At 33.5% G+C, this 13,273-nt stretch overlaps 1 protein-coding gene across 2 annotated transcripts in view; it reads left to right on the forward strand.

The window, feature by feature from the left end:
• Positions 1 to 3,020, forward strand: part of LOC122082747 (phosphoenolpyruvate carboxylase kinase 1-like) — a 4,032-nt gene extending 1,012 nt beyond the window's left edge. The window contains exon 2 of one of the 2 annotated variants that reach the window (XM_042650506.1): positions 2,621 to 3,020. In XM_042650506.1, coding sequence (XP_042506440.1) covers positions 2,621 to 2,637 — 17 coding nt within the window. In that variant the 3' untranslated portion in view covers positions 2,638 to 3,020. Of the gene's footprint in view, positions 1 to 379; positions 687 to 2,620 lie in introns of those variants that run through there. The other variant, XM_042650505.1, reaches the window with a different exon arrangement.
• Positions 3,021 to 13,273: the final 10,253 nt, after the last annotated feature.

Consider the following 13,273-nt stretch of genomic DNA (forward strand, 5'->3'; position numbering starts at 1 on the left):
AAAAAAAAAGAAATAAAGAAAGAAAGAAAGAAAAAAAAAAAAAAAAAAATGTATAATTATTATTCCGTGTAATTGTATAAATTACTTAATTTTTTTAATCATATTTAATAATGATATATTTTACGTGTCATTTTTATTTTACATATAATAACAAAGAGTTTTGAATGCAAAGTGAACTTTTATAACCAAATATTGAATGATTTGAAGTTAATGTTAAACTCACATGGTTAATGATTACATATATTTCCATTTTAAGCATGAAAATTTCACTTCTTTTTCCTATAATTTTCCTTTCAACCAAACATAGCCTTCCACCTTCTTTTTTTCTCAGATTCAAGTTTCTGATTTATGTTTGCACTGTCTCTGTTTAAAATATCAGGACATCCGTGGATCACAAGCGGAGGGAGAAGCTAAGTAGAGATCTGAATTGACACAGTAGAAGAAAAAACAAACTTAATACACTAAACACCACTACAAGCTTGTAACTAACTCATTTAATGATTAATTTGTATGATTTTATTGGGCGATTGTTTGTCTTAAAGTTTATACCCAAAAAAATTTCGCAACTAGGGATAAGATTAAGTATTTTATTCATAAAGTTGTCATAGTACGTATTCTTTGGAATAGAGATTTGATACATAAATGTGAATATTCATATTTATATTGAATAGAGATTTTTATGTTTCCATGTATGGAGATAAAACTGGAATTGGATTTTTTTTTTTTATCATCCATGACTCAATTGGGACACCGCATTCGGTGAATTCATTCTTGGCTTCATTGCACTCCAAAACCTAGAGGTTGTCTCTATCATCCAAGATATTCTCCTCATATATTGTTCTTTTCATCACAGTCCAAGGGAATTTAACAGTGTTGCTAATTCCCTACTCAAGAAGGCTTTGTCCATGGCGGACATCATAGCCCTTATCTATTCCTTGGTTATCTGAACTGTCTACATTGGATACCTTACATTGGACATGCATAAATAAATAATCCCTATTCTATTTAAAAATAAATAAATAAATAAATAAAACTCATAGTTTACCAAAATAATAAAAAATAATAATAACAATAACAATAATAAATTAAATAGATTCAAAGGGTTAGGTTTTTTGAGTTTCATAAAGGTGGATGCATATTTTTTTTGCCTTTTGAATATAGGCATAGGAGTCATGCAATCAAATAACACCCATTTCCCCTTAAAAAGCTACAATAAGAATCCAATTAAGAAACATGAAATAGATATTTATCTAAAAAGACACCAACCTTTAATATACCAAAGCCCTAAGCGTGGAACCCCATTCCTACAAAAAAGATAAGTCAAGGGGACACGAAAGTCCTAAGTATACTTGGGGCCTTGGTATGCCGATTTTTAGTGTTTTACTGCCCAAGGGTTGGTCACTTGATCAACTATTCTCAATTGTATCAGTATTTGATTTGTACCAATTTTTTTTGCCTTTTGAATATAGGCATCAAGAACAGAAATTAAAATCCACTATGAAAGACTTTTGGATGCTATCGGATAAACCACCTTTTCCTACTCCCTACTCCCCTAGTTGCTATAATACTATCCACCTGAAACATCATCTGACGATAATAAAAAAGAGAGAGAGAGAGAGAGAGAGAGAGAGAGAGAGAGAGAGAAAAGAGCCTACCTTTGATGAATCCAGACCCATGGGGGGACAGTGGGAAACATGGAGGAGCTTCCCTTTGATGAATCTGGATCAGATCCCCTCGGGCCTTGGTCATGTGGGGGGGCGAGGATTCAATGTTGAGATGGAAGGAGGGATGTGTCCACTCCTTTTGATGCAGGTTGAAAAGAAGTTGTCCTCATTACATTCCGAATTACCACATTCTCCTTCCACGTCGCAATTCAAAAGTATTGGCACCTATCGATTGATTCCTTCTTACTTCCAGAAAAACTATTGCAGACCGAGGAAAGTCAAATTAGGGTGTACATAATCTTAACATGATTCTCATTCCACCTCTCATGAAATACGAAATTGCATTCCTCTTGATGCTTCCTCATGTGCTCACATTAATCCTCATTCACAGGTAAGAGTTGCACTCTCCCACGAAAATTACTTCCCCATTTCTTAGATTTAATAAGTTTATAGATAGATGTTAAGATAAAGTTACACCAACCCTTAGTACCTTATTACTAGGGGTGCAAGTTTGGCCCTGACGGCGCGAACCCACCCTTGGCCCTCCCTGATCTCGAACAAGTACCGACCCAAAAATTTTGGCCCTAAGGGCCTGCCCGACCCAGAAATTTCTGACCCTGAGTAAGGGTCAGGGCGGGTAAGGGTTGATGTCTTTGGCTCGCCCGGCCCGCCCTGAACCTGACCCTAATTTTTTTACCCATACTTTTGGCCCAGTCAGGCTCTAATTTTTGCCTCTGATGTTGACCCTGGTTGTGAGTTGTGACCCTGATGTTAACCCTGAATTTAACCTAATTTTATATATTGTTTACATTGAGTCATTGACACCTCAAAATTCCTAATATATTTTCTCACCGATCTCTCTTGCTTTTTTTACCAAGAAATTTGTAATTTTGTATTTTTTTATCTCCTCTTTATTATGAATATTTTTTATTTTTAAGTTATTTCATATTTTGCAGGGACAGGGTATACCTAGCCCTTGATGGCAAACCAAGGTCAAGGTCAATCAGGGTCAGGGTCAGAGTCATCCCAGCCCAACCCTGAAAAATCAGGGCCAATTAGAGTGGGTAAGAGTTGGGATGAACCCTGAAGGGTAGGGCCAATGTTGAAGTTTTTCGACCCTGAGTCAAGGTCAGGGCGGGTTTGGGCCCAGTTAAGGGGACTCAGGGTTGGGCTAGGGTTCTAAAAAACCCAGCCCAACCCAGTCCTTTTGCATCCCTACTTATTGCTATTATATATTGAGCACTTAGTGAAATTAAGGAAAAGAAGCTGAAGTAGGTGTTGGTTTTGGAAGGTTCTTAAGAGAACATAATTGCTACATTTGTTTGTATTTGCTTGTCCCATGCCATTACCACATGCATTATAATGAAGAGGAACAGTAAAACAATTCAGAATCAACAAGTGGAGGTGATCTCACTCACAATTTCGTGTTAATTAACGTTTCTATTAAATTAATAAGAGCTCATTAGTCATGATTAATATTGCTGACATCTTCTGTGATTGCAAACCACAAGAGTAGCTTTCACTCACAAAATCCTGTTTCAGTTTAACAAACTTAAATAACATCAGAATCTTATTCATGTGGATAGGGATTAAGAGTATGAGATAATCTTCTCCAATCATAATTTGGAAGGAAAGAAACCAGGTTTCATCATATACCTGCCACCTAACTATTAAGTCTTATTCTTATGGATAGGGAGTAAGAGTATGACATGCTTTTACTCAATAATAAAAAGAACTAGGTTTTTCTTAGATATTTTAATACAAAATTATTTCATAGTAATACCATTTTCTTTTAACATATTAATGGTATTTCTCTATAACTATGTCCTTTGTGTCATTATAAGAGATCTACATTCATCTATTATGTGTATTAAAATACATAAATTATTTGTACAGACCCCAGCTTCCCCTCGGATGTAGTTTGTATATGAAGTTCCTGATGTAATTTAATTATTAAAAAAATCTAGAATAAAATAAGTTTACTAATTAATTTAAAGAAATGAAAAGGCCAAAAGATAACTTAAATTAATTTATATTTTTCCATTTCATATTATTTTTAATTGTTAGTAAGTTAATTTAAGTTCAAATTAGTAATATAACTAAAATGATCATGGGTTTATTGGGAGATTAGACAACGAGATAAGAACATGAAGATAAAATTTTAGATATTTATTTGATTCCAATGTAACAATTAAAATACCAGGAAGCAAATCACAATTTTTTTTTGTGATTATGTTTTTATCTATTAGAAATATTTTTAATATGTAAAATTTATAATTTTAAAAAAATGGCACTGTTTTTAAATTCTTCTTGTTTTATTGCCATTCCTTCTGCTCAAGTTTTCCTTTATTTTTTTTTTCCCTTCAAATTTCTTTTAATTCAGAGCAAATAATATAGGATCGATGCTGTAAAGAGTCGTAAAATATTTTAAGAAGAAACATATTTTTTACACACACCCACAAAAGATAAAACGATATTATTTTTACAATAGTTGAATAGTGAACAAAACTATTTACTTTACTATATTTTTCTTACGAAATTGGTTGTTGAGTTTTCATTTTATTTCCATTTGAATGTTATTTATTATTATTTTTTTTATTGGTAGAAATTTGAATGATACTTTAGTTTTCAAGTTAACTATCTAACCAAACAGGTCTCATTATTAAAAATCTAAAAACTCCATTTCTTGAAGGAAACTGATACCTAAGTACCTGTAATAGATGGGTGCTCATTAGGAAATTAGGATGGTCATCAAGTTATTAGATTTAACCTGGATTGATTGTGAATGTGACTCTCAGGTTGTGGTTGGTGTGTTCTGACAAGATTTATTTCATGGAATTTCAAACAATTGTGGCTATATTGTATGAGCTATTTGGATAAGAATAATTGGGATATTTATCATTGTATCTGAGAAGTTAATACCATTGCATATGGTTTAGCAAAGCACGTGGCAGCTACTCGACACTCTTCAGAGTGAGTTAAACCCCAAGATTCACTATCAATAATATAGAATGGGTTGCAGTGAGAAAGCCGAGGTTCAGCTTTTCCTGATCCTTCGATCATGTTATTTTGAGTGATGCCTGTCTCAATTCCCTCTCTCTGTTGATGACAATGCTGAAGGTGGAGTAGGGAATTGAGTTGTATTTGCCTTCTTAGGCTCTCTTGTAAATTTTTTCATCTATTTAATATATTCTTTGCTAATCTTAAGCCAAAAAAAAAAAACAACCTAACATATCTAATATAATATATTAATGTCTCCCACAGTCATTTGCAGTCAGTGTTTTTTATATGAAAGAGACCTCAAGAACGATTGGCACATTTTGAGTGTGAGAAGATTGAATGGTGTGAAATTATGGATGAGGAGTGGTCCTTCGAAGTTGACCAAAAAGTTTTTAAGAAGCAGACTTAAAACTTTGGAAGACAACCTAATCTCTCTAAGATGGTCCTTTAGAAATACAACTTGCTTATTCCTAGACCAGAAGAGTTAACTTCTTGATGATATGGTAGCCATGCATTTCTAGGTCTGTTTAGACACCCAGGAAGAATACAATGATAGGTAGTGAATGACCTAAGATGTTAGCTTTGACACTTGGGTTAAAGACGGCCAAGTTTGTCAGGATCTCACGAGTATGTCTCCATTCGAATTTTTTATATTTTTCGAACATAATATTCTTGTTCATGAGATTGGTAATTAAGTGAGTGATTTCTTATCCATGTTTTGGGTTTTGGATGATTATATTCTGGAGGGGTTGATCCCTCTTGTACAATCTTTTTTTGCCCCCCCAATGGATGAATAAAAATTTCTTAATTAAGTCTGCACCAAAAAAAAAAAAAAATCAATTTTTTTTTTTTTTTTAAATAAACCAAAAGGAAACACGAACTTTGAAAAAAAAAAATTGTATGTATATCCATCATTATTGTTTATGTCCACTACAAAAGGGAGGCCCACGGAAAGGACAGTGGAGCAAGCAAGGAGAGCTCAGATTATGAAATTTCTTAGCCATTAATTTATTAATTTTTTTTTTATTTTTTTTTATTTTTAGTGAGATGTGGGTATGGAATTTGTGTCATCTGTGGACTTGATAACAAAGTTCTCCAAGTAGCAAACAAAGAATGATTCGAAGTCGAGTCTATCATGAACCAATGTATGGTCCACAAAGCCACACAAACAGGCCTACAGCACAAGAAAACAAACATAGAAGGCCATGATATAGCTAATGCAAGAGTGGATTCAATGATGCAAACAAAAAATATACCATGGATAGCGATGCAGGAATGGATTAATTTATAATACTTCTTAAGTTCAATAAGCTAGAAAGTCATTCATTATTTCAGAAGCTAACCATGTGGCAGATTATCTGGAAAAAATTGCAACAAAATTATAAATCTCAAGGATGAGAGTAAATTTTTCGAGACATATGATTGAGAAACTTGCTTTTGATGCAGCAAGTCGTCCTAGATTTATAAACTTTAAGTGAAGATTAAGATCCTTGCTGATGGCAATGTCGAATATGGGATCTCAATTTGTCTTTTGAATTGAAAAGCTAAGCTCTTGCCTCGCATCTTTTCTTATAATTATTTTTTCCTCTTTTTAATATATAATTGAATTTTTAACAAGGAAAAAAGAAAGAAGAAGAAGAGTCCTAGAGATTTTTTTTTTGTGGAGGGGAAGGGAGGGAGGAAACTTCGAAAATCTAATAATTTCTTGGCTATATATCCTCATGGTTTCAAGGAAGAAAGATTGCATGAGAATGGCTAAGACCATTATTGAAAGGCATGGAATTTAGTACAATTTATGTCTGGAAAACCAAACATGATGGTTTCATGGATGAGTTCAATAGCGAAAAAGACTTGAGGGGAACGATGGGTGCCTACAGAATCAGTAGATAAGAAACGTGGAAGATCAACCACTACTGATAATGATCTTCAATCTACTACTCCCTTTCAACATTTCCTTTGGTGTTGAGGACCATGTTAAAAATAATAAAATAAAATAAAGTCTTAATTTATGTAATGAATAAGAGGCTATATATAGGATGTGATCTCGCAAAAAGAGTTGTCTGAATGTTTACAATTTATTCATCAAAATAGTGAAAGCTCTGGTAAAGTCATTGTATTCTGTGTGTATGCATCGATTTTTCTTTTTCTTTTTTTCATTCTTTTTAACCATCATTATTTTTTTGCATTGTTAATTCTTAACACATACATCTAAACGTGTATATGTGTGTAGTGTAGAATATAGGGAAATTAAGAAGTGTCATATAAATAAACTATGTGGTGCAGAGATGAGAATGTTGGGATCATGGATTTAATTCTCGGTATCAATTTCTATCGATACGGAGAGGATCGGCACTTTTTGGTCACTTTTGCTCCTTGTTTTTCATAAAAAGTATTTTTTTTTTACTATTTTACCCTTGAACCGATATGGGCAACTAATTCGAATTGGTCAAAGATTGGGGATCGATATCAGTTGATATCGTTACGATATGACTGATATGACCAATATGATATCAATACTTGAAACCATGGTTGGGACAAACGTTAGAAAAAACTAAGAATTCTAAAAAAATAAAAAGAGGAATTTACTATCACTCCCCTACACTTGGCCTATATTTACTAAAACTCCCTTACCTTTTATTTTTTTACTGATACTCCCCTGCTTTTTTATTTTTACATCTCTTTCTCTCCTGCTCTTTTGAAATATCCAAATTACCTTTTCTTTTCACTTGTAACATATTACACTTTTTCCAAATTGATTGGTTCAAAACATGGTTTGAACCAAACTACTTACAAGTTTTGTCTCATCCAATGATCAAGGATATTGACATAGCTAATGTGTCCTTACTGATATTATTTATTTATTTAATCTTATCCAATCATTAGGGATGTTGTTTATTTGTTATTATTAGTATTTTTTTTTTTTATCTCATCCATCATCACAAATTTAACAATCTATTTTTTTTATCTGTGTTAGATTTGTATCGATCTCAGCCAATCTAAGGATTAAAAAAAAAAATTAAAAACATGTGGTACCCGATTGGAACATATGATACCAATATAGATATAGATCGGATACAAAATTATTCTTTTTTGAATTTATAACACCCTTGATGATTGGATGAGATAAAGCTTTTTAGTGGTTTGATTCAAACCATGTTTTAAACTAATCAATTTGAAAAAGTGTAATAAGTTACAAGTGAAAAGTAAAGGAAATCTGGGTATTTAAAAAGAGCATGGGAGAAAGAGATGTAAAAATCAAAAAACAAAGAAATATCAGTAAAAAAAATAAAAGGTATGAAAATTTTAGTAAATATGGGTCAAGTGTAAGGGAGTGAAAGTAAATTTTCAAAAAACAGAATGATAAAAAGGAAAGAATGATCATATTAAAGTTGGGCGAGTGGTAGTTCACTTTCTTATAATATTAACCGTCTATTTAAGTTTAGATTAATCTAAACCATCTATTAGTTTTTTATATTGTAACTAATTCCTAGTTTTTAGGGTGGAGAGATGACGGATGTGGTTACTTAACTTTTCAATATTTTTTTTTATATAAATAAATAAATAAAAAATAAAAATCCAATATAAGCAGACTCCTCCTTCGATTTTGTTGGGAAATCTCAATCTCTCTCTCTCTCTCTCTCTCTCTTGCTTTTTCTTCAACGTTGTTCCTTTTTTCTACAGCCGCCATCATCATCATCATTTCTCTCTCTCTCAAAATTGGATGAGATAAGAAAAAAATCAACATAACTATTTTTCAGGCATTGAATATATGAGAGACTTGGCCACACATATCCATATACTATGTTTACATTTTAATCATCAGGGAAGGGATTTGGACAGTAAAGTTTGCATATATGGCAAAATACAAATTTGAATTTATAAAGTAAACAAAGCTGTTGAATATCTAGGATTTTATTATTACTTATTGGGTAGATATTATTAACCTATGAGAATTTACCATGGATGCAAATCTTTATTGAAATTGGTAAACAAAACTTCAACTAGACTGGAGAGCGGTGAAAAAGTAAGAAGAAAGAAGGAACAACCTTGAAGAAGAAGCAAGGAGAGAGAGAAAGGGAGGATCGAGATTTCTAAGCAGAATGAAAGGAGGAGTCCGCTTATATTGGGATTTTTATTATTTATTTATTTAAATATTAATAATATTAAACAGAGTTGTAATCGTTTACAACTCTGTTAGCAGGATTAACATATTTAACACGTGTCAATCATATTATTACATGAACATTCACCGAGCTCCGAACGTTTTGCATTCCTATTTTTCTGCACGTACCGCGACCGTTTTGCCTTTTTTCTTTCTTTTTTTTTCTCTTCTCTTCTTGCTTCCACGATTTTCCTTGCTTCTAATTTGATGTGGAAATCCCCTCCATGCCCTTAGTGCTTTAAGTGAGTGAAAAGCAGGAAATCTTATACCGACATAGTACTTTTGGTACGGTGATTACGGATGGATAGAGAGTACGGCCAAAACTTTTCCTCCGCGTAATTGCTTGTTTTTATCAAAAGAGGACAAACCAAAAAAATAATAAGAAAAAGGAACAAGAAATAACGCAGAATTGGTGTATGATTCTCCACCCACAAAAAGGTTAAACGGAACATAACAATGTTTACTGCTTTTGCCTAACTTTCTTTCCTACAAAATATATATAACTTCTTTCTTCCTCTTCTTGGATGCCTTTCCAGGAAAAATGATAAGGATTGAGAAGTGGACACCACATGTAATCTACACTTTAGTGGAACTATTTCTTTAGGTTTCAAAGTTTTGGGTGAGCGGTAGCAACGCTTAATGTGAAACGTTGATTTGTTTTGTATGAATCTTAACCGTTCATTAAGGCTATGTTTCGTAGCCAAGAGAAGAAGAGAAAAGAAAAAAGAATCTAAAAAAGAAAAGAAAAGAAAAGAGAAGAAATGGTAAGAAAATAAAAAGAATATGTATGTTTGGTTACCAAGAGAAGAAAAGAAAAGAAAAGAGAAAAAAATCAAAAAAAATTTAAATTTTAAGAAAGAGATAGACACATAAGAAATCATTGTGTAATCATTCGTTGTTGTCTTATTATATTTTCATATTTTCTCATGCTTTTTGTGTTTTTGGCAAGAAAATTTATGGAGAGGAAAAGAACATTTCACAATTCCCAAGAAGAATTTTGAATTAGAAAAGAGGAATCTTCTCTTGGCTGAAGACATACCAAGTCAAAGAAAAATTCTTAACCCATGGAAAAAAGTACAAAAAGTATATATATATATATATATATATATATTCTTTTCTGGGTTACCAAACACAGCCTAAGTTCCCTCCTCATTAAACTATTACTCGTTGTTGCAGACACAACCGGTTACCATCATTTTGCATTTTGTCTAAGAACTGTTTTCGAGAAACCTAATTGAAGAGAAAAGACCCAGGGAAATATCGTTAACCAGCGAAAACGTTATAGGCGTAGACGGAATGATCTGGTCAGATTTTGCAAAGAGAATCCTTGCCATTGCTAGTCTCCAATCAAGAGTCTTCATGATTCAGCTCAGGCAATGCCTCAACCTCCCTCTTCCCTTTACTACACTATTACAGGTAGATGAGGCGGAAAACCCATAAGTTTGTTTCTCTTTTTGACTTCACTCTCGATTGAAATGAACATTAGACAAGGGGCAATAGGAATCCAACCATAAAGAGAGACAATGCCCATTAATCCAAGTAAAGACACCTTCCTTCTCAGTGATGAAAAGCTTGGATTCAGCACCAATGGCGATGGCCTCCAACTATCGAGCCAATGCGACCTTGGAATCTATGTTCCCTATATGAACGACCTGAATAAATGGAAGACAAAGGGTTCTTAGCCGGCAAGTTGAAAAGCAAATTCCTTACCTAAACAACCTGTAAACGGTCTTGATCAATGGACGATTCAGATTATGTAAAGTAAGATCGACAGTTCAAAGTTAATGTGGTGTTCAAAAGTTGGCAACGCTTAAGCGCTCCAACCTTTTAGCCCAAAGTTTTTCTAGCTATGGAAGAACTCTCGTGTACTATATGGAAGCTAATTAAATAAATCCTATTGCACACGCCCCAAACAATTGATTCATGTGCTGGGAAAAGCTTATTGAGCCTCATAATTTTTATCTTCTTTTTGTTACTCTTTATTTTTATTTTTATTAGTTTTTTAAAATAAAAAAAAATTATAATGATTTAAAATAAATTACCATTATCTCTTTGTTGAGTTCATTCGTTGCTATATATATATATATATATTTTTTTTTTTTTAAAAATATATATATATATATATTGATATATATTGAATATAAATTTATATTGATGAGAAAATGTTATCACTAAAAAAAAAAAAAAGTGAAATTACCTCTTTTCACCAATGTATCACAAATAAAATTTTCCTTTGCATTTTTAACAATTCTAGTTTCAAGTTTTACTAAAGTCTCAAGCTATAACTCCTCTCCTATTTGAATTGGAATAGATAAATTGTTTAGACCGACAAGTCCTAGGAAAATTGAATCAAACTGAAAATCATTAATGGTTAGGAAAAAAAATCTATTAAAATTGTTTTGATCCGAAGTACAAACAAGGGTTGAGTCCGGTTTCGTTTTTTTCACTTGAAGTTTGTCTTAGAAACAGAGAGATAGAGAGATTGAAAGGAGAGGTCGTGATTCACAGTTTGTCATCTGCTAGGGAGATAGAAAGAGAGTTGCCACCACCATCCATTGTTAGCATGTCAAGATAGATGGTATTTATTCATAGGGAGGAGCATAAGTTGTGAAATATTTTCATTCCAAATCATAACAATAAGTGAAAACGAATCAATTTCGTACATAGAAGAGGTCATTTTCATATGAGGAGAAGAGATTGTGGGAGTCTACCCTCCACTGTTGGCAGAGAGAACCTTTTCGCATTTTCTTTTATCTATCGATGGGGCATACAATTAAGGGATTAACTTGAACCAATTATCAATTGGTGTTGGATTTGGAACTGTATTTAATAGGTGCATCTTCTTGCAACTAAAGTGGTGACGGGTGAAGTTGTAGTCTTTGTTTTTCTATCTCTCATTTTATTTCCCAAATTTCTTTTAAGTCAAGGGTAAAAATTTATTTTTTAAATAATTTAAAAGTGAGTTATCATTAGATCATCCTTAAAGAGTTGTGTTTGTCTAGCACCTTTTTTTGTATAAATTAAATGATATGATTTTTCCCATGATAAAAAATAAAAAAAAGAGAAGAAGTGTAAGTTTTCAACTTTTTCTCCAACTAGGTTTACAACAATATTTTCTCTTTTTTAATTGATTGGTTTCAATTTGGATCTATTTTACGGTGGGAGACTATAATGGTGTTACCTGGGGGCAACGTTTCACTACCAATGAGTTCATGACTTGTGGCATGAAATCGTTCTAGGCTGTTTTCGCGTCCTGCACAGAGGAATAAATATAAGAGAGTGAGCGTCGGGCTAATTCGACGGAGGCCTTTTTGATGCCTAAGTTAGATCTCTACAAATAGTAATTCCAATAAGAATGGAAAAGTCTCGATCCCTTTGAAGTGGGGTAATCAATCTATTCATAGTTGAGGAATGGCGGCTGTAAAGAGTCCCAATTTAGCATATCTCCTAGCTGGTAGGAATCCATATATAACAAGAGTTATATTACGAGAGTGAATCTGGAAGACATCTCAGTTATGGGAGCTCCTCGTATCCTGTGCGCACTAGGAGATCTCCTTCCTTCTAATGAGGACTTAGCGTCCTTGATTTGGTAGCTCGATCTTTGACCTACTCTCTGTCGAGCGCTCAATAGCAAGTCACTTGTCGCCAACCTATAGTGTGGTTATTGTCCAACCGCTCAGTTGTAGATCATATATTGTCCTACTCCTACCTGGACCCCCAGCTATAGTTCAATTATGGCTTGACCATTCACTCGTGCTACTCATACGCAGACGCACTTTAGTCACTCAGCAACTAGTCTAATCATAGGTGTGGGTTGGTCGCAATATATGCGACCTATATTGTGGGCACCAATCGGGAATGCTGTTTGGCTACACCTAGACCAATCAACTTGCCTCGAACCAAAGCCCGTTGGGCTTGATCTCACTTCATTCCACAGGGTCCATGTGGCATGCCATCAGTGGTGAGCATCTTTTACCATAACCATACCGATTAATAAATGACTGAGTAACAAATGTTTCAACAATACTAATAAATATAGGAAAAATTACTATCATTCCCCTATGCTTGCCCTATATTACGGTTCCCTTAGAAAAAGAAACTTCCAACTCTCTTTCTTTTCTATTAATTTCAAATTCCTAAATTACCTCTAATATCCTCCCTTCCCTTCGCCAACACCTCTGTAGTAGCTTAACTCCACCCTTTGCCCTACTTCAAGGCCTTGTCCCCACTCCACCTCCACTCCTACCCCACACTTGTCCTTTGTTTTCCTCCCTCACAACCCCACTTTTTGCTCACCAAGTAGATATTCTTTCTTTATCCTATAAAAAAAAAAAAAAAAATGATGAGGATGAGTATATTATGTATTTCCAATAACTCAATGCTCTGGTTGTCATTGCCATCACCTCGCTGAGTTGAATGGTAAGGATCAGAGATGTGGCAAGAGAGT

The sequence above is a fragment of the Macadamia integrifolia genome, chromosome 6 (genome assembly GCF_013358625.1).
Source record: "Macadamia integrifolia cultivar HAES 741 chromosome 6, SCU_Mint_v3, whole genome shotgun sequence".
NCBI lineage: Eukaryota > Viridiplantae > Streptophyta > Magnoliopsida > Proteales > Proteaceae > Macadamia > Macadamia integrifolia.